Consider the following 24,788-nt stretch of genomic DNA (forward strand, 5'->3'; position numbering starts at 1 on the left):
TAAAACGCATTCAGCGCTTACAGTTTTACTCTTGGTAGTATTCTTTTATCTGTCAGCCCATGGACGTGACTACTGAGCTGCTGACAGTGTTATTCTAAGAGCTCCGAAGTATACATGATTATAAATGACTGGCTTGATAGAGAATGCCAACTAGCGATAGAGAGAGAAAAAATTTCTTGGAAAAATTATCTGAACATCGCCACTAGAAAGATCTTGGCCAAATACCGACGAGCAAGGAACTAGTTGACCACGATCCTAAGGAGTAAAAAGCGCCAAAAGAAGGATAGAGATTGTGAAGAGTTAGAGCAGCCACTCCGAGCTAATGACACACGCAAGTTTTACACATATGGAAGCAGTTCTTCGATGAACACCTCGATGGTGAAGTTGCAAAAGGCGGCGGAACGGAAGTTAACCTAAGAGTGCCCATGGAAGATAGATCTCCGAAATGTCAAATGAGAAATCGGGTTGCTGAGGACCAACAAAGCCGCTGGTAAAGTCTGCCTACCGGCAGAGCTTTATTAACATGATCGAGAAACGCTGACAGCGCAGCGGCTCTACACTGGGTTACTTCCTAAATTTGGGAAGAGGTGAAGCCGCCTGAGGAATGGTTGGAAGCGGGGGTCGGCTCGACTGCTGCAACTATAACGCTTGTAAATGCCCTTGCTATAACGCTTGTAAATGCCCTACAAGGTAGCCTTCATTTTCGGTTTTTTACTCAGTAGACGCTCATTTGACTACAGCGCCTCAGCGAAACAGAATTCGAAAAAGTAGTGTAATTATTATCTACAATATTGTTGAAGAAAGTATAGTTCAAAAAGTAGTAGCAAAAAGAGCGCTCATTTGGTTACCAACGGAGTAGCAGCCTCATAGCACCGTAAATACAAAAAATAAAACTATACATTCTTCAAAAATATTGCAGATAATAATTAACTCTACAATTGCCCTTTACATTGTTTTTTCAAATTCTGTTTCGATGAGGCGCTGTAGTCAATTAAGCATCTACTGAGCAAAAAACTAAAAATGAAGCCTGCTACAAGGTACTCTCCTAGATCATGTTACGCCAGCTGTCACCGATAGCACGGAGATCATACGCACCCTTGCTGTGTTCCATCGGAAGGCACTGAGGATGATATTTAGCGGAGTACAAACTGAAAGCGGAGAGCGTCGGAGGCCTGAGTCACGAGCTACAGGTACTGCTTGGAGAGATTGTCATCGTACAACTGGTGAAAGTCGGATGACAGTGCGACGGAAACGGTTTTCTTCAACAGCCCCACCGGGACCAGGAACAGGGGGGCGAGCAAGATGGCCCGACCAGGTCGAAAGTGATTTGTGACTTCTAGAAAATTGGTGACGAGCGATGAGACGGAAACAGCACAGGTAACCCCGACTCTATGCTGCTGCTGACGACGCCTATACGTTTATTTATAGGCAAAAGTACGAGATCTTGTATTTTCCCGGAAACGAGATTTAGTGATTTTCTTATTTCAAAAGGTTATAAAATATCATCAATGAAAATGTAAGCAAATTTGCAGCAATCCAGAAAAAATGTTTACTAGAAAAGTTTTCAAGGTGAAAGCAACGTAAAAAATTAGAGCAACCTCTTGTTTTATTATCATGTCCTTTATAATGAGGTCAGGTACTAATAAAGTTTTTATACCAGCAATCTTTCTAGTAGACGGACGGAACGGCAGAAGAAAGTAATAGAATCAAGGGTATCTATAGTACCCAACAGAATGGGACAAGACTCGAAGGGGAAAGAGGTCATTGAAGAAACGCTAGATTAGTAGTTCGTTCGTTTATACTAAACTGGGAGACCCGCCGATCGAACCAAGCTATAATGGATGGGAGCCATTTTTAACCGGATAAGAGGAGCCCTGTAGCCACAAGGTTACCGAGTCTGGCCCGACAAACGAGCGGACGTGGGTTCAAATCTTAGTAGAATCAGGATGTTAAGTTACTTTTGCAAGGGTTAAGTCTCAGACCCCCCCCCCCCCTCCACACACACACATCCTTCCTTCCTGCTTATTTCTTCATTGAAGCCTCTGGCCAGGGTAAGTTGTAAGAGTTGTACTTGCTTGAGTTGCGTAACGAAACCACTTGTCCAACGACAAATTATAACTTGTTCCACTACTTGGTTCTAGGAACGAGAGTAGTAATGCAAACAAGTCAGGCAAAAACCACATACACATACACCCTCATTTTTCTGCTGATGTCTGCTTTACCGGTCATGAAGCCTCTAGCTGGGGTTAGTTATAAGAATGATACTTGCTCGAGGTGCAAATGGAGCCTCTTGTTCTAGGGCAGTTTCCGCACTAACTGGCACTAAAGAGCGACGATTGATTCTTCGATTGACCGTAGTTCCGGTGTATTTGGAGGTTTAAGATATTTTGGCCCGAAATCGACATTATTTGCCTAATATCACCCCAGCACATCCTTTGCGTAATGGCGTGAAGCCAAATGCAGCCAGACGATCGAGAACAGTTGTAGGACTTTAGAAGAGGAAAAAATCGCTTATGGAGACAATCTTTTAAATACACTTGTCCATTTATGGTATCTTTGGTCACGAAAGGTGTACTCCGTTTTCCGCAAGAACAAATTACTTGTCAAATCAAGAATTTCATGGGAAACTTCAACATCTTCTTTCTTTGGTTCTTTGGAACATCCGACTATGAAAAATCCTTGACAGTGAAATACTGGTTCGCCGAAATCTGGTTGAAGTCCGCTTTTTTTTAAGGAGACTTTGTCTATTTGCAGTGTTGGGCACCGCTAATTCGCTAATTCGCTAACCGACCAATCGAGAAACGCTAGTTGTACTTTATAATTTAGACTCAGACTAGCCGAGTTGTTGCTGGACCATGATTCCAAATGAAGTGCCGCTGTTTAATTTAAAATTAATAAACTGTAAAGCATTTTATCCATTATAATAGGTTTTGATCTTAGGTAAATTAAGAAAAGCCATGTAATAAATGTAAATTACAAATAATTTGTACAGCGATAGATTACAATGCAAGTTATTGCGATATGTTTAAAAATAAACAGTAACTGTTAATTTGCAGTTTGCGATTAGTGATTAGCGAAATTTCCACGATTATCGAGCAAATTGTATCGGTTAGCGAATTAGCGAATTAGCGGTGCCCAACACTGTCTATTTGGCATTCGCCTCTGGAAGTCCGCTTTCACTTAGATCTCGTCGTACAGAACGCAGTAATGTGGTTTTGTCAGCTTTTGATAGTTTTCCGGGTACGGCTGGCGACCGTATTCTGTTGCGACCTTCTGAACCTTGAACGTACATAATCCAGCTCGAGTTTTGGCCTTCTGCATGGAACTTTTGCTCAAATGCAGGTTTTTTGCTACATCTCGGACGGAGGAGTTTGATTTCCCGCCGAAGGTCCCAACTAAATGCATTAAAAAATTGACTTTTTTCGGATGGCGATAAAAAAACTAAGACAGCAAATTGAGTTTGATTAATTTCCAATGAAAGGTAATCAAATCCAAAAAAAATCTATGCCCTTGCGAGCAGTTAACCGAAACATTCGCCTTGGCGGACGAAAATATGCGTGTAGCCATATTTTTGAGTTCTTTCTTCGTTTTATTTATCAATTTCTCCTTAGTATTCTTGGAAAAATTGTTGGAGTAGATCTAAAGCTTCAGGTTTGCCCAGAAATTCTTGATGGGACGCAACTGGAGGACGTTGGGCGGGTTCGCCGGCTTCGATATTCAGCCGCTCCATCTCCTCCAACGATCGCTTCGAATAGTGAGCCGACCCCAGATCCGGCCAGAACACCGCGTCTTCGCCCTTACGGTATTACTTAATGAACGACGCAACTTCCGGCAGACACTTCGTACTGCAAATTTCCCCGTTCACGGTCTGTCCGGAGCGAAAGAAGAGCTGCTTTGATATCCCCTTCTCGCTGATAGTCAGTCACAGCAGCACCTTCTTGGGAAACTTGGTGTGTGAAATGAACTTCACCTCGGAGACCACTTCCTTCGTCGGGAAGTGAAATACCAGTCGTTACCATCCAGGGTGAGATAGGTCTCGTCATCCATATCCATCGCCACGTCGCGATTCGCCGGAAAATCGTCTTGACCACCTTATTCAGCCGCTGCCGCTGCGTCATTGCCTGCAGCTCTGAGACCAGTGGACGGAACTGCCGCTTCCTAACATGTATGTCCATGTTCGCCAGGCACTTTGAACTTTCTCCGTGCAAAATTTCAATTCAATTTACCCAACGGCTCAAAAGTTAGAGCAATTTGAGTGTGTTGCCATTTTACCGTGGATACCTTTTAGAGTTAGAGTCAATAGGATCGTGGCACCTGGCCCTGCATTCCAACAGCTGGCTGCGAAGTCTGTCGTATAAAAACAGAAGGCCAAGTTTCGATAACGTAATGTAGCACCTAGGTTTTGCTTTGCTTTACCTTTTATGGGGCAATAGTATCTTTTACACCATATTTTTGCCTTGGTTCAAAAATTTTTTCTGAGATACCACGAAAGGTGAATCGATTCGTATTTTTTTGCATTCTAATTTTTGCATTTTATAGTAATATTCACAATTTTTTTTTGCATATGGGAACCTATTCCCATCTCCCCTAAGGCTTCTTAAATAAATGATTATTCGAAAAAAACATCAATTACGGTACCATGGATTGGAGCTCGGGGGCTTATCCGAAATGAAAAATTCCAAAACGACATGAAAGTATATTAAATTATCTCTTTTTTGAAATCATCTAAACAGTTTCAAACTATCATGCTCAAAATGTTAATCTTTCGATATAAACAATAAAAAAATTTCGATTGTTTAGAATTGAAAAAGCACTATGCCCGTTTAAGCATGGATAAGCACGGGTAATCATGTTCACTCTATAGCAATACTGCAAAAAGAACGAAGTGCGGAATACAACACCTAGACGATATCACAATAGATCAAAATACTAGTCAAAAAGAAAATGTTCAAGCAGAAAAAAATAACCGGATTCAAACCCAATTGCTCCAAGCTGCTCCTGGATATTGTGAAACATTTGACTCACAGCACACTGGATCAGTCTGTTGAAAAAAACTAGATTTAGTGATTCTGGATTACTTATAAGTTTTCCTAATATTGTTACCTAGATATTTTTCTTGAAATGCTGAGAAAGCTTACTTGCGTTTCCACATGAAAATGTTTATTTTGCATGTTCAAGCGTTATGAATGTTTAAAAAAAGCGATATTCTAGAAAATCGGAAAATTTCCCTTGGAATTTTATGGGAAAATAGACAACCTCCAACTTTTCAAATGTTTCAAAATTTATGTCTTCACTTTGAAGGTTCGACTTCACAAATAAATTAATTAATACTTTCCTAATTTAATTTTTACCTTTGTTATACTATATAACAAAGGTTTAGAAATTGGTCGAAAAACACGAAATTGATCCGAAGCCCGTAGGGCCGAATCACATATACCAATCGATAGAGCTCGACGAACTGAGCAATGTCTGTGTGTGTGTGTGTATGTGTGTATGTGTGTATGCGTGTATGTGTGTATGTGTGTCTGTGCAGCTCATTTTCTATCGCCTGTTTCTCGAAGATGGCTGAACCGATTTGATCGCTTTTACTTTTGTTTGTAAGGTATTATTGTCTAGTATATCACTATTGAATTGCTTTGCGGTCCGACGTTTCGTTTAAAAGTTATAAGCAAAAATGTGAAAACTACGTGACACGCGTTTCTCCTGAACTACGCAACCAATTTTAACGATCTTAGTATTAGTACCAAACGAAAGCTCTTGCTGTTACTAAACTTTTTACCAAGTTTTATTGAAAACGGACAAGCAGTTTAAAAGTTAGCCTTAAAAACTATTTTTGATAAGGTTCAAATTATCGCCTGTTTCTCAGAGATGGCCAAGCCGATTTATGCGCTATTAGTTTTATTTGGCAGGTAATATAGCCGGATAGATCACTATTGAATGGTTTTTGGATTGGACGTTTAATTTGAAAGTTATGAGCAATCGTATACACCACACCAAAATTAACAATAATTTACAATGATTTTAACCAAGATAATTTACCTAATTTCAATTATTTTAATATCAAACGAGAGGTTTTGACACTACGAATATATATGCAAAATTTCATTAGAATTGGTTTTACCGGTCAAAAGATATCAATCCTCGAACGCTCGCGCCAACTTTTGCAACACAGTTACTCGCGCGCACAATAACCCAAAACCAAAGAAAACGTGCGCACTAGAGTTTTGACTAGGAAAACTTGTTTTTAAGTTTATCGAACCTTTGGAAGAGTTTCTTGAAATTGAATGCTCTATCATCTGGTGCAATTTAAATTTGGATTAATCCCCCTAAAAGTGAAAAAAAAAATTTTTCAGTTTCAATATAACACATTGATATGTTCTGCAAAGTTTTAGAGCCTATTATTACAAGAAATTTTGCTGAAGACTGTAACCTGAGATAGAAGCGAAGACAGAGAAATCTTATTTATTGTTTCTGTATTTGTAAAATCAGTTTTTCTATTTTAGCTCTTTTTGTAATTGTTGTATGACTTTTTCATGTGTTACAAAGTTATACAAATAGTAAAAATACACAACTTTGCTGAAAATAGTATACCTCTATGTTTGCTTGTTTAGGAACTGTAGAACTTTGATTATAAAAATACCTTGATTTTAACCCCGAATTACTCGACTACATTTTAAACATTTTACATTTGCTGATAGTTTTGCTACATACAGACATCATTTTTCCATATGAAGTAACGTGAAAAAATTCCAGTTTGGGGCCAATAGCGGTACACCTACGGTTGCCAGTATGCCAGATAAATCTGGATTTTGCCAGATTTTTGATTGCGCGCCAGACCAACAGACAAAGCTTAAAACCTTCCAGATATTTGGCACTGTGCCAGATTTTCGATTATCCGTCTTGCAAAAAGGTCATCACTTCTAATTTTGGACAAAATTTTGCATCTACGGTGAGCAAAACGAGCAAGATTTTTTCAGGAAAACGCCTCCGCATCGGACTAATTTACCACCAGATTTTTGCCAGACACTTTTATTCGTGTTCGCCAGATTTTCGGGAAAACCTGGTGGCAACCTTGGGCACCTCACATGCTGCTTGCTTCGTTTCTGTGCTATCGGTTTATGCTGATCTATTTTCCTAACAATTTAAAGTATTATTGCATTGAATAATTCAGACATTTTGCTGAACATTTTTTTGAAGAATATACGTTAGTTAAACACCGATTGGTAAATATGGCATTCAAAAACCTACACATGTTATTCAGTATACAACAGCGTGGGTAACCGAAGGTTAATAATAATTGATGAAATTTTTTCAAGAAAACTTTATTGATGCATAGTTATGCATAGTTCAAAAACCTATAAACTAGACCTTTACTACGCAATGTATATGTTAAAGAATAATATTTCTTCTTACAACTTACTTTTACTTGCACTTACCCACATTAGTAACAACTTACTCAGCAATTTCATGAGAAAAAGAACTATCAAAATTTGTAAGTGCTACTATTTTGTTCAAATTTTGTAAGCTTATTCAATTTCCAAAATTGGTATGTAAACCAACGCACTACGCAACGTTAACTAATAGATGAATTATGTTCCGAAGACGTGTCGATTTCTATCTCAAATAGCAAGTAAGACCGTATAACAAAGGTTCCTTTCACCAATAGGTGGATTAAATCAGGTTTTTTATTATTTTTTTGTAATACATATACTGTTTCAACTTCAATCAATATTTTTCCAGTGTTCATACTCATTAGTTTTCGACAAGTATTAACTATACCAAATCCTGTGTGGGCTTCAGAATTAGATTTAAATGGAACAGAACACTCGTGTTTTTGTTTCCTCCATTTCAAAGGGACGGACCCAATCAAACATTTTCGTCTAAGTATAGTGTATTCAACTATTGCATAACTAATCCCGTGGAGTGGTTGATATGCTATCATCTAACAAAAATGTTTTTTGGAATGTTCTTAAATGATGGAACAAAAATGCCTTTTTATTTAAAAAAAATAAGTTTTCGTGTGCTTTTTATTTGAGCGGTACACTCAAATTTCGTTTTACGTCCACATTGGGGGGAAGTAAGAAAATCGGTCAAATCAAATAGGTTAAATCAAATTTAGCTGATACTGATGCTGACGCTGGACGTAAAACGAGAGGACGTTAATTCAAATTTCGGACGTAAAAAAGGACGTTAATTCAAATTTTAAACGTAAAACGAGAGAACGTTAGTTCCAATTTCGGACGTAAAAAAGTGGACGTAAAAAGAAATCTCGTAAAATGAATGGACGTCAAAAGAGATTCGAGTGTACTTATTTTCTATATATACAAAAAGGATTTGGAACTTATCAGCACGTGGAGAGCAACGTTTTGAACGTAAAAGTTCACCGCCCATAAACTTCATTTCAAACAGCCTGCAGCTAAACGATTAAAGTTTAGGGCTCGAATTCACTGTGGACTACATATTTTTGCTGCATCACTATCTGAGTAGCTATGTTACTGGAACCAAACGACTTTTTACGAGATCAAGATACAAAGGTATCAATTAACTTGAATTTGGCATGGGTGCCTCCCATAATTAAATATTGAAAATAATTATCTACTTACTATTTCTTATTCCGTGTCAACAAACTTCACTGCTTCCCCCTTTAGCAAGCAAAGGCTTTTTCGAACTGCCAATAATATATGTAAATTCAAATTCATTTCGCCATCACAACGTTTTACGAATTAGATCGGCTTATTCCTATCGCTAACGTATCAGACATGTTTGACTGCGTCCGATTATTTTATTTCACTGCACTGCTTGACATTCAATCTTAATCATCACCTTCCAGTTTTGTCATACTTTTTCAACTTATCACTTTGTTATTTCGTTTTCTTTCTCCTGCTTCGCATCACATTTTTTATTCGATATATTCATGCATGGCTGTTTACGGGAAGAGTTTCCCATCTCATTATTCAGTATCGTCGAATTGGATATCTTAATCTTCTGCTTCCACTTCTGAGCCTTTGTCCACCAATCACTGCATTGAGCGACAAAAATCCGACGCACTCGAGTGATTGTGGAACGTAGTCAAATCACTACCTGTACAACCGTATCCATACCTATGCCGCCCGGTATGACAGAATTTAGCAGAAGCAACAAACGCACTGACTGAATTCGTGACATCGGAATGAAGTTCAACTCAGCTAAATATATATACTTCACGCACGAAACTGCTTCATCAGTGATCACGATCGACATTTAACGTGCTGACACATTCACTTTAGGTATAAGGGCATACCGTAATTAACCGAGCGATGCACATTTTCAACTTTTTCACTGCTTCGTTATTGCTACTGATGCTGACGTTCAATAATTTATGTTGAGATTTGTAAAATTCGATGTAAACTGCCGTTCCTGGCGAGCTGTAAAAGTATCATTAAATTTGAAGGTTTACTTCACATCATTTTTCGCCACTAGCACATATTCGCTCATTTGGCGTTCCGACTTTTTGGCCCTTAAAGTGCTGGGTGGAGGTAAAGTAGGGCGTACCTTTGCATGCGTACAATTGTGCAACTGTTTGTAGCTCCGAGGGCCAAATGAATTCAAATTACAAATATCCAAATTGAAGGATTGGAGGAGAAAGTTGGCTCTTTCACCTTTTTCCGTGCGATTTTTTTTGGTGCAATTTGCCTTAACCACAGAATACTTTGCGGTATGATCCAAATAAGAGGAGTCTTTCATAATATACGTTACGCATGCTTCGCGGGGAAGCTTTACAATTAAGACGCTCCGAATCCAAGATAGAAGATAGTAAGATCTTATCTTATAGCTCCAAATTGAGTTAAAAAAGTAAAAAGAAATTCTCAGCTATTTTTCATTCAAATTTTCTGTTGAATGTTATCCCATTCAATAAACAATTCAAGAATTGCTTATGTTGTAGGGATAATAATCTATCTATCTGAAATATCACTAACCAGAGAGGTCAAAAATGATTTGTTATGATAGAAAATACCTTTAACTTCCTTTCTATACATCTTTTTATAAAAAAAAACCTTGTATTTGAGCCTCTCACTTATGGTATTGATTTGCAAATAAAGTTGGAAAATATATAAAACTTTTCGACAATCATACCCGTGAAATAAATCAACCAGACTATAAGGGCTAAATCGTGCAAAAAACAGCTCCCGGACACATGACAGAAGCATCATCATTTTTTGGGTCTCGCGGTAATTGCGACCAGGCCAATAATTACCAAAATCATCATCTCTTGCTTTCTTTGAGCACTACTAGCAGGCGTAAGTTCAGTGGCCTTTAAGTACTATTTGTTAACACACTTTTTACAATATTTCCGAGTCTACACGGAGGCAACCGAAAAAACACAATCGAACAAACGGCTGTACATTTTTTCCCTGATTAACTCGCATATTCACAGCCTGATGGTGAGTTGTGCGTAACTTTCAGATAGTGAAAGACTAAATTGCGCGTTGAATTAAGAGATCATAGTCCCCTAATAGAGAATGTAATAACTGATGACTCGGGGAAAATAGTACGATACGAGGAAAAGTCAGAGCAGCAAAATGCAATCAATAAAATTAACACTCTCACTCTAGAACACTCGCGCTTGTGAAGTTGGCGGAGCTGATTGCTTGCGCCGGCGGCCACTTATACCGATGAGAGAGATCACTTCAACGAAACGCGTGTTCAACATCGATATAATTTCATGCTGATCCTTGTGCCAGATTTTATCGACTTCGCCTTTCTGCAACGATCTGGTTTTTTGCCAGCAACGGAGTATTCACTGCTTGAAAATAAGAACTTCTCATTTACTTCTTCACTGCACACCTTTAGATTAGTTGAAGTCAATCACTATCAACACTTTGCTAAATGATTTAGTATAGGATATCCGCACATCTTTCCTGTTTAAGAAAATCACACACATAAACTGTAAATCAGCGAACTGAATTGTAGGCGTTAGCATGAATAACCTATTTATGAGTTTTGCGTAAAAAGTATCATTCCATGGTCAAATCTTCACGGATCTATGCGCCAAAACACATCACTCGAGCCCAACGAACACTCTCGAACGAAAATGTTTTAAGAAATTGTCGCTGGGGAACACCAATTCGGTATTCTATCGAAAATTTCATTCATTCTTGATGCAAAATTAAAGCACAATGTTTTATGAATTTTCATACAGAGTAATTTTGCGCACATACCAGACACCGTCGAATGCAACGCCAGCAAGAAACGCGCGTAGCAAGCAAATAAACGAAATGCGGTCCGCGCACCAGCTCTTCTGACTTCTGACTCAACGGCGTATATTAGATTGATCCTACGGAAAGGTTGGTATGTACTTTGCGCGAGCAGTTGAAGCAAACTCTAGTGCGCGTCGCTCTGAGCGCAACCGGTACCGGCATAGTGAGAGAGAAAAAAACATACCGCGCCGCGATGTCCCGGGTTTCACTGCTGAGATTAAGGGGTTATAGACACATACTTTCGATAAGAGGAGTTTTCTTGTTTTCCTGCTATAACCCAGATATAAAATCGAATAAATTCATTTAATGGCGATGGAACCTTTGTTATAACAGTGAACATTCGAGACATGGATGAGAACATATATTTTCATTTCCTGTTCTACTCCAAGTTTGCAATACATTACTTCGTAACAGTCTACACTGAGGAGGATAACAATAGTACATTGCAGTCATTCGCGGAGTGTATGAATTTACGCAAATATGAACGGTGAACGAACTGAGCAATGTGTGTGTGTGTGTGTGTGTGTGTGTGTGTGTGTGTGTGTGTGTGTGTGTGTGTGTGTGTGTGTGTGTGTGTGTGTGTGTGTGTGTGTGTGTGTGTGTGTGTGTGTGTGTGTGTGTGTGTGTGTGTGTGTGTGTGTGTGTGTGTGTGTGTGTGTGTGTGTGTATGTGTGTGTGTGTGTGTGTGTGTGTGTGTGTGTGTGTGTGTGTGTGTGTGTGTGTGTGTGTGTGTGTGTGTGTGTGTGTGTGTGTGTGTGTGTGTGTGTGTGTGTGTGTGTGTGTGTGTGTGTGTGTGTGTGTGTGTTGTGTGTGTGTGTTTCTATCAACTCTGTTTCAACTTTTCTATCGCATATTTTTCAGAAACGGCCACACCGATTACTATTGTTTGAAAGGTGTTGTTGCCTAGTATGCCTATACAGGTATACCTCGATAGTACGTACACCCGCGCATCGTTTAGCGTACGTACTATCGAAACGTACGTACTATCAAATCACAATTTTTAAGGTAAAGTATTGTTTTTATTATACTACATATTGTCTAAAACTTCCAAATTAGATAGATCAGATCATATAATATAAAATAAATAATTATCTTAGTAAAATTATTTTAGAAACAAAGGTAAAAAAACTACAAATGTTAAAAAATAGTTCAAAAGTAAAGCAAAAGGAATCCAAAACACCTATTTTTTCAAAATTCTCTCTCAAATTGAAAATTTACATATTTTAATCGAATATATCTAGGTAAACTGTGTACAGTAATCGGGGCCTGCCACAAAAGACGATCATTAAGACTGTCGCAGTGGCCTTTTAACCCAATGCCCTTCTGGCATACAAAAAAAATGAGGAAGCATGACAAGGGGAGCTCAATAGCCGTCATTCGGGATATTTCATTCCAAATCCACTAATATCAATCGAGTGAGCTTCCAGTCTATATGCTGGACAATAACAATAAGCTGAGTGACTGCTAGTTACAGAAAATAGTTAACTACAATAATCGGCTGTAGGCTGCGTAAATTGGAGAATTTCCTATAAGGCTGCTTATCTGCGTAGGAAAGCATACCTGTCCCATTTGAATATTAATCGATTTTGAGAAAAACACGGAAGTAGCTTATTTATATCCTAATTTACCTTAAAAATTGTAATTTAGACGGACATTGTTCGAAAACTTTTCCAAAAATATCAAACTTGAAATGCAAAATAAAAGCATAACTATCCCATAATAATATTGTCCATTATAAACATTTTCTTTTTGCCAATTTAGGTAACAATATTATTTTAATTTTCGCCTCTATTGAGTGTGATAATAATTTCACAATTTTCTTCGGCGATGACAAGGAGAAAAGTATTTGATAAAGCGACTTTTCTCTACGATTCTTTTCCACAATGTCCTTTATGGTGATTTTTTTTCATTTGAGAAGTTTTCAAAAAATAGCTCGTGTTGTTTTTTCGACAGCAGAACAACTTCAAACTTTATCAAGTTTGTATTTAGCAGTGAAGCTGCCCATTTATAAATATAGTCTTTCGAATGCCTTCGAGATATTGGGATTTATAAATTGTGTATTTAAACCAGACCAATGACTCTATGTCCAAGACCGCGACGTCTTTCTTTGCTTCTTTAATCACGATCTTAAAATCCTGAAATATTATAGGAGCGTTCCGGTTGCGCATACATTGGCATAGGAACTATCTTCCGCCATGTACAGTTAAAAATTTAAAAAAATACATATGGGACAGACATGCTTTTATTTAGCAATCGCTTGTAAATAAAGGCATAATTGTCCAATCTTCGAAATTTTGAAAAAAAAAATGGATTTGTGTATAACTTTACAACAAAATTAATGTATATAGTTTTATTACTAGTGTAACGTAAATTTTTTCCGAAGAAAGTAAAATAATTCTTCTATAATAACGACAACACCCGTCGCAGTTGGGAAGAATGCGAATCGCAGAAAAGGTGAATTCTCTGAGCAAAAATCTGCAAAATTTAGTACCGACAATAAGTCTGCCCGGAATGCTAAAATAGCTGTTATTTAGAACGTACATTTTAATAATTTACTATTTAAGAACTGTTTTTAATTTAAAAACACTGGTTTTTTACATAATAGAAATAACTGATATTATTCAAAAATTTATAATTTTTGAATACGTATTTGCTTGTATTGACTCATAAATATTCATAAAAATGCTTCTGCTTTATATAGCAACTAAAAAAATCATTGTTGGAAAATGTACGTACTACGGAGGCAAAATGTACGTATTATGGAGGGTACGTATTATCGAGGGTACGTACTAACGAGGGTACGTACTATGGAGGTATACCTGTAATCGCATATCATTCCCATTTTCATCATTTTTGAGCTAAATATCAGATTCTCTCTTTTTCTTGCTCTACTATCCATTAAAAATACAAAAAAGCTGTTTTTATTTCAAAAAGTCTGAAAAAATATGAAGACAAATTGTCCCATCTTAAAAATGATCGCATATCAGTCCCACCAAATGTTTTTCCTGGGTATGGCCATATATTTTACTTTAATCCATATAAACAATATTTGTTGTTATTTTTACGCTTCTTAATTATTAAAAATCATCAGTTAATTAATAAATACGGGGTTGTTTCAAAGAAATTCCATGCGAAAGTTAATGACACGTGAGGTCTTCAAATATTGGAACTCTTATACTTGATTGGTTGGAAATGGTTAAAATATGAGAATTCTTAATACCTCGAAACAGTGGACCCCTCGTTCGCGAAGGGGCTTGATGGCTTAAAAAAAGTTAAATTTTTAGCAAGATGGTGGTCATCTTGGATTTGGACACTTTATTGGAATTTATGACAAAAAGCACCGTTTTCACCATGAGCACCTCAACCGATTTTTATTTTAAGACCACCATTGGAAAGCTGAGAAAAAATGCTATTCGTAGCATAACTATTTCTATCACAGAACGGTTGCGACTAAGAAGAGCTGAGACTAATATGCGATTATTTAGCTACTCGATGGCATTACTTATCCATATCAGTCTCTACCTTATTTTTAATTGCAATTTTCACAAAAAATGCAAAGTTTTGATAAAGAAGTTATATTAAAGGTCTATTTCATTATACAGTGGACTCTCGGAAAAGTTAACTCTCTAAAAAGTTAATTGTTCAGAAAAGTTAAGCGAATATTAGCTCGCATGCAACGCTCTAAAAAGTTAATTTTTTGCTTAACTTTTCTGAGAATCTGAATTTATTGATTGTCTAATGCGTTTATTCATATAGATATGATTTTCTTTTATCTTTATTTCTCATTATCGGTATATTATCGCCTTTTCACAACTTCATAACTGGGATTAAATTAAACTCTTGTACCGGACAGTTGTAGCAATAGTTAAATACGGGCACATAGTTGCTTCAGGACATTTGAAAACATATTGGAAAAACGCAAACTCAAATTGAATTTTAAATGCAAAATAAATGAACAGCAGGGAACAAAAAATAAGCGCGAACATTGTCGTAGACTACGAAAAATCAAAAGTAAACTAGTATAACCGACAATTTTAAATTTGCTGAAAGGAACTAAGTATTATTTCATATTATCTTGCTACATATTTCTTTACATTACAACCTTTAGATACTTAAAAATGTGTATCCTGTATCCGAGAATATATTTTTCGCTTTTGTATTTATCATTTTCAATGACACTTAGGACTATTCAGAAAAGTTAATCGACCCATTCCCCAATCGATTAACTTTTCTGAGAGTCCACTGTATTATGTCGAAAAAATAGGAATAAACTGCACCCAACAGGTGAAATTACCAAAACAAGAAAAATACCTTCAAACGCTGTTTTCTCAACTCGACGATATTGCAGATGGGACTCACATGCGATTATAGGCAGATCTCTATGAAGTATTCCACCACGCACACATATAAAGATTTTTTGACATTAGCTGGGGCGCTCGCTGAAGCTGTTTGCAGTAGAAATAATATCAAAAACATCAAATGAAGATAGAATTAACAAAAGGGCGAATGTCGCAAGCGCAAACAAACCGAGTGAGGGTTGATTTTCCTATTATGCTGGTCCAGCAAAAAATAACTCTCACTCGTTTTGTTTACATTTGCGACATTCGCCCTTTTGTTAATTCTATCTAGAAATATCAAATTCCCGGATCCTCTCCTCCACTCTTCGCTCCCCTCTCACTCCAACATAAACGAGCCGCAGCTAATGTCATTCTCATTAGTGACGAAACCGCAAATTACTTCATTGAATTGTTTTGTGGTCCGACGTTTCGTTTAAAAGTTATACAATCAAAAATGTGAAAATTACGTGACACGATTTTCTCCTGAAGCACGCAACCGATATCAACGATTTTAGCACCAAATGAAAGCTCTTGCTATTATAAAAAACTTTAAGGGGACATAAACGACTAAATTTTTCGAAAAAGTCTCAAATTTTTTATTTCAGATTTTGATTTTGCAGTCTTTTTCGCTTATTTTGATACTAATTTTGTAATGATCCGACCATGGGAAGTGACCGAAAAACAATCGAACACATAAGCATTCCAGTGCGATGTGGAACCACGTATTGCAAACTTTATGTACCTTTTTCTCAGAAACTGCATAACGTATTGGAACAAACTTTATTTTGTTTTGTTGGTAGAAGCTTGGCAAAGATTTTTATAACTTTTGAGCTTTGTAAACTACGTATAGCTTGAGAAAAAAGAAAAAGAAGAAAAGATGACTGAGAAAACTAAAATTTGTCTTCTTTTTCCTTTTTCTTTGGCTGTGTTTCGTTTTCGTTTACAAAAGTTATAAAAGTCTTTAGGCAAGACAATTTTCACGTTTGAGAAATGCCAACTACTATCTACAACAGATAACGAGAAATTTGAATTCAATTCCATTTGTGGTTCATTTAATTCAGACCATTTAGGTTTAATTGTTTTTATTTGGTTTCGTCAATGTACTATATTCAATAAATGATGATAATCATGTCGATTTTAGTTCAATAATCGATTAGAAAAATAAAATTAAAAAAAAATATGGCTCGATTATCCGGAAGATTCGCTTATGCGGAGAAAAATTTTGTTCTGTATTCCGGCTAATCGAGTACGACCTGTATTATTATCGCCCATTCTCAGAGATGGCTAAACTGGTTTACGTGATACTAGTCTCGAGACGAAACCTCAAAATCGCGATCAATTGCTGTAATGAAAAATATGCGCAATGCGAAAAAACGGTTTTTGAGAAGACTGCACCAGGTGATGCTACTGTTTTTTTTTTTTTTTTTCAAGTTTTAGTGGAACGATGCTTTTTAAGAACATTTGCTCGAAATGTTACGTCTGTAAGTCTGTGGTGATAGCCTTTTGAAAACTGTAATAAAAAATTCGATTTTTTCGACTTTCCAAGGTAGGTATACTAGGGTTTATTTTTTAATTCCCGTCGTAGTAAAGAAAGCCACTCTAATTTTCAACATTTCTTATGTGGATTTAATGCACTGCAAAAGCACTGCTTTATATCTGACTTTATATCTTAAATTCGTCGTACCTTTAAAATCCGTCCATTAAAATTTTTCATCGTCCAAACAAAAAATCACAATAATGTTACGAAGCTAGCGCTCATGTATTTATGTAGAGAGGCATGATAAATAGTATTCCGCAAAATTTCTGTAGGTTATGCAAGTTTTCCCGGTTACAGAATAACTACAATGCGTTGCGTGAGTTATTTTCATTTTATGTATGACAGAAATTGAAACGATTAGTCGACATTTTCTTCTTCGTAGCACGAAAAAACGTTGGAAATTTGGCTGCTAGGAATTCTTTAATGAAAAAAAGCATTTAAATAGATCTAAGCTTACTTTGATTCATCGCGTATGAGAGGCAAGAAACTAAAATATTAGGAAATAACTAATTTTGCATTGTGTGTCATAAAAATCGCTGATATTTTTAATAATTTGTGTTGGATAGGACGGGAATAGGCAATTATGACGAAGCAGTAACATCTATACCTATAAAAATGGATTTCTGTCTGTCTGTCTGTCTGTCTGTCTGTCCGTATGTTCCTTATAGAATCGAAAACTACTGAACCGATCGGCGTGAAAATTTGCACTTATGGGTTTTTGGGGCCAGGGAAGGTTCTCTCGATGGCAAAAGACCCCTCCCTCCACTAAGAGATGAAATACAAATTTCCTCATAACTCGAGAACTAATCAAGCAAATGGACCCAAATTTGGCATGTGGGTGTTTTTGGAGACAAGAATGTTTTCCATGGAGTATTGAAACACCTCCCCGCTTCAGGAGGGGGTGGGGGCTCCAATACAAATGAAATACAAATATCCTCTTAGCTCAAGAAGTAATCAAGCAAATGGAACCAAATTTGGTATGTGGGGGGTTTTGGAGGCAGGAATTTTTTTAATGATGGTTTGAGACCCCTCACCCCTGTGGTAGGGGGATAAGGACTCTCATACAAATAAAACAGAAATTTTTGCGTAACTCAGAAACTAATCGAAATCGAGAAATTTTAGACTCTTTCATAAAACATTAATCAATGCAATGATAAGACCACTAAAAACTATCATTAGATAATTCAGCGCGAGACGGCCACAGACCGCGAGTGTTGCCGGCGACCTGCCGTCGGAAGCGCCGGCCACTGCGGGGGGCAGCCCCCCGTGGAGATCTCCTCTATCTAGGTTTATTTATTTTCCTAGATCTACTGACCTCTATTACTATCTTTCAGTTGGGTCACCCCTGCGAAATGGTACTTTCTACGAAAAGTTTTTCCGTGAAATGGTACACCCCGCGAAAGGTTTTTCGCGAAATGGTATTCTGCGAAACTCTATATTCCGCGTTATGGTCAACCGGGAATTGGTGTTCCGCAAAATGGTATTCGGCGAAATGGTTTGTAATGATGGCGAATATTTAAATGCTATCCGCTTTATTTTATCAGGCTGAGCAATGGGGGAAGTTGTTTTCTACTTTACTGTGAGGAAAATTTGTATATTAAAACATCCATGAACTACCCAGAAACTTGCAAAACTCAAGATTGTGACAAAGGTCATCCGAGATGCACGATTTATATACAACACAGATTAATTTGCGGCAATACGAAGTTTGTCGGATCAGCTAGTACCCTATATAACAAAGCTTTAGAAATAGGTCGAAAACATGAAATTGATCTGAGGCCCGGAGGGCCGAATCATATATACCAATGATCGAGCTCGACGAACTGGGCAATATATGTGTGTGTGTATGTTAGGCTGACCAGACGTCCCGAATTTTGCGGGACAGTCCCGGATTACTAAGTGTTCAGAAAGGTGTCCCGTATTGATTAATTTTTTAATTGAAACAGTTTAATTGAAACAAGGATGAAACATAGGAAATTATGTTACACCGCATGAAAAAACCTACTGCTGACACCGTTCGTCAGCTGGTGCACACCCTCCCTATCCCCAGTCACGGTCCCGGCCAGTCGGCACCTCGAACTCCTCATTTTCAGCTTCAACTGTCGCTTGATTATCTTCCAGTATTTCAATACTGGACGAACCCGCGGAGACAATTTGGGGCACTCAGCTCTTGAACTGAAGTCCATTATCCATTGTAGCATGCATGCTGAAACTGTGAAAGGCTATCATGGGACTTAATGAAGGGTAAAATCCGCCAGGTGAGTCACCTACATCTGTGTACCTCCGAATTCTTATTCGTCACAAAACACTGGTTTGCCAATGCCACGGATGTCATTGAAACAGATTCCTTGCCAAGTCATGACCTTTTATCACGAATCGATCCCAAAACCAATCGTGAGTTGCTACAAGCCCTACTGCGAGCCAGATCATGAAGAATTTAACCCCTGGGTTTGGCTGGATTCAGCCTTCTCTGAAGCTTATTCATCATGGAATCAGACACATGCGTCGCGTTTCGTCACCACCCGGCCGCACAGCCCACGAGACCGGATGCCACCCTTTGTTTATTGTTTGAGGCTTTTCTTGGGCTCCCCATTTGCTCTGCAACACTTGTAGCCATTTCAAGACGGATTCGCCGTGCAGTACAACGGTCAGTATTCAGTTTTGTCGCCAAAGCACAATCCGTGATGCTGAGATTAGCCTTGACTTTCCGAATGATCCTCAACCGTAGTTGACGACCAAGAGTTCAACTCCAACGTCTGGCCTGCGCCTGAGATTTTCCTTGTACCCCACGATTACCCACACCCAGCACCGTAGCGTGCGGCTGTGCAGACTGACCCCCGCCAAGGGCGCTAGCCGTAGCGAAGAAGTTGGAGAAAGCGTCGAACGGAAGCCTAGTTCCGGTTGCCCGACGATGCTGCGCGAAAGTTAAGTGCAACAGAAGTTGAACATGAATATCGAGAGTAAGGTGGCTTTCCCAAGGAAAAACTTTGTTGTATAGCAGCTTATCAGACGCTTGTTCCATTGGATTTAGCTATACAATAAACAAAAATGTTTGTTGGGTTATCGTTCCGCACTTTGGAATGGGAGGTCGACTTCGAAGCAACCGGCTCAACGGTGAAGCTGGCCAAAATGGATATTTTTATGTAGAAGCATCAGTTAAGGCTGGCCGTGTCTGAACAGCAAGCAATCATTCAGAAGGAAGTGTTGATGAAAAACATCTTTCCGAGTGGTTTACATCCTTCACCAAGAAGGCAAGCGATGGCATCAATCTTCCGCATCGAATTCCCGAAGAATGTCCTTCTGTGGCTGACGATCAGCGAGAAGTGAATGTCTAAAGCCGCGTGTTTTTTCCTTCGGGTTTACGGTGAACGGTGAACACAACACGAAATGTCTACCAGAAATTGCCACTTTCATCAAGAAGTATCACGCGAAGGAGGGTATGGTCGTTTGTCCAGAGATTACGGGTAAGCTAAGGCTAAACCAGTTGAAGATAAAGGTAGCGGAGACCACCAACTCTCCCAACTGCGACCGATTGAAAATTTTTGGGCGAAGCTCAAATGGAGGGTCTGCTCCAATAATTTATAAAATGGTCTAAACGGAAAAGCTGCGAATCGCCAAGGCCATGAAAGAGTTGTATGAGATGCCGACGTCTACCTCTTCATTGATTTTGGCGAAGGTTCCGGTCAATTGCCGTAAGACCACCCGACAGGGCGTCGAAGCATTTTTGTGGAAGACTTAATACACGTAGGATTTAAGCAAAATGCCCCCTTGAATAGCAATTCTGCACAAGAACTTTGCACACGATTTTTATAATTTCTTTCAAATATACTACAAATTAATTCAGTATAGTAAATACATATGCATATTGATGAAAACTTTCACATTCAAACAATTAAATTATGTTTGAAAAAATGTCGAATTCTATTTTATGACAAATAAAATGGTATAACAAAGGTTCCTTTCACCAACAGGTGGATTAAATCGGTTTTTACCTTGAAGGTAACTGGGCTAACAACGGCCAACGATGTATGATCTTCGCAGCTTCTCGCGGCCTGGTGGTCAGAGCAGAAGGAACAGATTGGTCTTATATAATCTGAGTACATACTATGTCGCTTCGTATGACAGTTTAGCATCGTTTGCTTTCGAGCGAGGTGCTCATTACCAAAAAGACCTTTTTTTCAACAACGGTTGTTTGAGAAAGCCATTGTAAATTCTTTCGGGCGCACTTGGTAGTGACGGGCCATTTGTTTGACAACAGCAGATGGTAGAATCGAATCGGGGTATTCGGCAAATTATATAGAAAAAAATATTGTAGTTTTCAAAAATTTCATAGCTGGGTGATACAACACGGATAACATATGAAAACAGAACATTTAAAATAGAAAATAAAACCTTCTGGATCTTGCGGGTTTTTTGTCTAGTTTCTGATTCATGTGATTTAATTTGTATCTGTTTGCTCATAGTCGAGTTTACACATTAAAAGTTCTACAGTTCCTAAACAAGTAAAAATAAAGGGAGATATATTATATTCAGCAAAGTTGTGTATTTTTACTATTTGTACAACTTTGTAAAATATGAAAAAGTCATACAACAAATACAAAAAGAGATAAAATAGAAAAACTGATTTAAACATTTTATATATCAGAAATAGGATTTTTCTATCTTCGCTGAAGAGATAGAAGGTTACTGTCTTCAACAACATTTCTTGTAATAATACGCTCTAAAATTTCGCTGAACATATCAATGGGTTATATTGAAACTGAATAGAATTAAATTTTCAATTTCACTTTTAGGGTTATTACTCAAATGTTGAATTCCACCAAACAATATATCGTTTAATTTCAAGAAACTCTTCCAAAGATTCCATAAATCTAAAACCAAGTTTTCCCCCTCAAAACTCAATTGCGTATGTTTTTTTTTTTAATTTTGGACCACTGGATACGCGACATGGATTGAGACATGGTGAAGGTTTAACCTTTCTCAATCCTTTTAACATCGCTCTTGAGGAGCCACACAAAAAATGATTTTCAGGCAACTCTTAAAATTTGCAGCGGTGGAGACAATCTACGCTAGACTGAAAGTGCTGAAAGCGGAGATTAGTGCACTGGACACGTCGTAAGAACGGTACGGTACGAACCAATGATTAAGAATATTTAGATGACATAACCACAGATAGATCCAACTAAACTAGCGTTACGCTTAACAACTGACAATATTTCTTTCATAATTAAACAAATGCTATTATGATTTTTTACCATATACTTATCTTCAAACGGTTGAATTTGCAGGTAATACAAAAAAAGCTTATTGTAATTTAATATAACGTTATAGAACACTAAAGGAGCAATAGTAATTTAAAGCAAAGTAAAATTAATGAGAACATATATTCGAAAATTATGTGAGTACCACTGATTTATTTCAGTGAAATTCGATTTGTTTTAAAACTTTTGAAAGGAAATGAACGATTACGTCATATTCAAGTTTAAATGAAAAAAAAAACAACCGCGGAGTAAGATAACAGGTACATGTCGTACTTAGTGGACGGTTCGGCACCTAAATCTGCTTACTATAGTTGATATTGGCATTACTAACCTAATGTTTGTACGGCAGTATAATACTGTACAAAAATGCTCTTATTGAATGTATCTGTTATATAAACCATTCAAAATAACTTGAAATTGTCAGTGTATAAAAAGTTATAAAATATTACTGGAATATCTTTGTTTTCTTCGTGATAGAAGTTAAGGCATCAGAAGTTCTATATTAGGCGACTGCATTCCGACGAATATTTGATACTGTGAATAGACACACATCCAACAGTAAATCTGCAATATTAAAAACAAATGGTTGATCGTTTCTATAAAAAAATGGATGCGAACACACTTACATTGTATGCCATCCACACCCACAAAATTAAACTAGAAAGAGTTTGTTGTAGCTAGAAAATCAAAAATATTATTAATTCAGCAGATATATTAACAAATTACAAGCTTACGTATATGTAGTATCCACCAATCAGCCATAGACCAAAAACAAATTGAAATAGAATTCCTACTCCAAACAACGTTAGCCATGGAATCATCCAGCCGCGGGTAGTAGTTTTCAGCGAATAGCATATTCCCCCTGCAGATAATATCAGCAGAATGAAGTATGCGATAAAAAATCCACCAACCACTTGCATCGAGTCGCGAATATCTGTCTCAAAAAGAGGCGAATACAACTGAGATGAATCGCCACCAGCAAGCATATAAGCCGTCTGAAACAATCAATCCATGTATAAAAAAATGTTTTGAAAAAATACTAAATACAAATACCATTGTAATGAGCACTACGCTTATCGCCACAGTATAAGCCGCCACGGCGTAGCTTCCGGTTTTTACTGAATTTGTCCATATGCATGGTGACCAACATGAATGTAGCCAGACCATTTTTTGTCTAACTGCTAGTCGAACCTTTGTCTCGAAATTATAATTTTGCTCACTAAAATGAAAACTTGTCGTTAAAACTGAATTAACGATAAACATAATTTATAATCGACACGGCACTGTACACCTCTAAATGACAGACGCCAACTAGTGGCACGCCCTTTTAGATGTACAGGTGGAAATTGTGTGCCGTGCCATATTAGTGAATACAATGTTCTGTAAAACGTATGCCGTTTTTACCTCAGAAGCTAATGCCAATTTTCGTTATGTTTAATTTTTTACGAAACACCAAATATTTGACGAAAAACACTTAAAATTTAAATACGATTATGTGTCGTACCTCTGCCTCGTACACATGTAAATAAACATTTTGTTCAGTATTGCCAGTTTTATTTAAATCCATATCAAGAAGCTGTCAAAATGGTTATAGCAAGGGGTTTCCAGTACGGCGTATAAGTGCGTAGTAATCAGAAATTACTTTTGTAATCATTTACGAATTAATTAGGTAATCAATGATAATCAGGATAGTAATCAATGATAATCTTAAGTAATCATTGGTAATCATGATTAGTTTTTAGTAATCACAAGAGTTTAATTACTGGTAATCAGAGATAATCAGTGACGTAATCAAAAGTAACTTTTTTCAAAGGTGCGTAATAATCATTGCTGTTGGAAACCCCTTGGGTTATAGGGTGCCTATCCAGCTTTTTACGCGCTATAATGGCGGACGCTATAAATTGTGTTCGTAATATTCGAACAATCTTTTTGACAACTCTGCATCCATCAAAAATGGGCACTCTTCTCATGTACGGCAGTGTTGCTCTTTCTTTCGTTTACGCAAAAAAGGAGAGCAATAGTTTTGTTTACATTTCGCACATTTTTGCTCTCCTTCTTTGACGTAAACGAAAGAAAGAGCACGGTAGTGTTGCAAGAGAAAAGTGCCAGATTTGATGTATGCAGAGTTGTCAAAAAGATTGTTCGCATATTACGAACACAATCTATAGCGGCCATTATTATAGCGCGTAAAAAGCTGGATAAAGGTTAGAATCCCCCATAGAAAACTTTGACAGAAGCTGTTTTAAGCTGAGAACACACCGACCGTCAGCGAACAACAACGGCAACGTATCGTAATGGAACGTCAGTAATGGTCACATCTTGGGTCGCGAGCATTTTTAATGTGCGCATTCACACGCGTCTGGAACGTCACATCACAAAACGTCAAGGCACTCATGTGAATGCGCTCATTGAAAAT

At 37.6% G+C, this 24,788-nt stretch overlaps 2 protein-coding genes across 2 annotated transcripts in view; both read right to left on the minus strand.

Annotated features, from left to right (window-relative positions):
* LOC128742086 (uncharacterized) overlaps positions 1-8,630 on the minus strand; it is a 121,498-nt gene extending 112,868 nt beyond the window's left edge. The window contains exon 1 of the mRNA XM_053838297.1: positions 8,604-8,630. The gene's annotated coding sequence lies outside the window, so the exon portion shown is untranslated. The remainder of the gene's footprint in view (positions 1-8,603) is intronic.
* Positions 8,631-22,383: 13,753 nt separating this feature from the next.
* LOC128742094 (uncharacterized) lies at positions 22,384-23,881 on the minus strand. The gene is made up of 5 exons (XM_053838308.1): positions 23,777-23,881; positions 23,426-23,591; positions 23,107-23,367; positions 22,999-23,049; positions 22,384-22,936 (listed from the first exon to the last, which is right to left on the minus strand). Exons 2-5 carry the CDS (start codon positions 23,537-23,539, stop codon positions 22,853-22,855), a joined length of 510 nt encoding a protein of 169 aa, XP_053694283.1. The 5' UTR covers positions 23,540-23,591; positions 23,777-23,881; the 3' UTR covers positions 22,384-22,852.
* Positions 23,882-24,788: the final 907 nt, after the last annotated feature.

Source organism: Sabethes cyaneus, chromosome 3, assembly GCF_943734655.1.
Source record: "Sabethes cyaneus chromosome 3, idSabCyanKW18_F2, whole genome shotgun sequence".
Lineage (NCBI taxonomy): Eukaryota > Metazoa > Arthropoda > Insecta > Diptera > Culicidae > Sabethes > Sabethes cyaneus.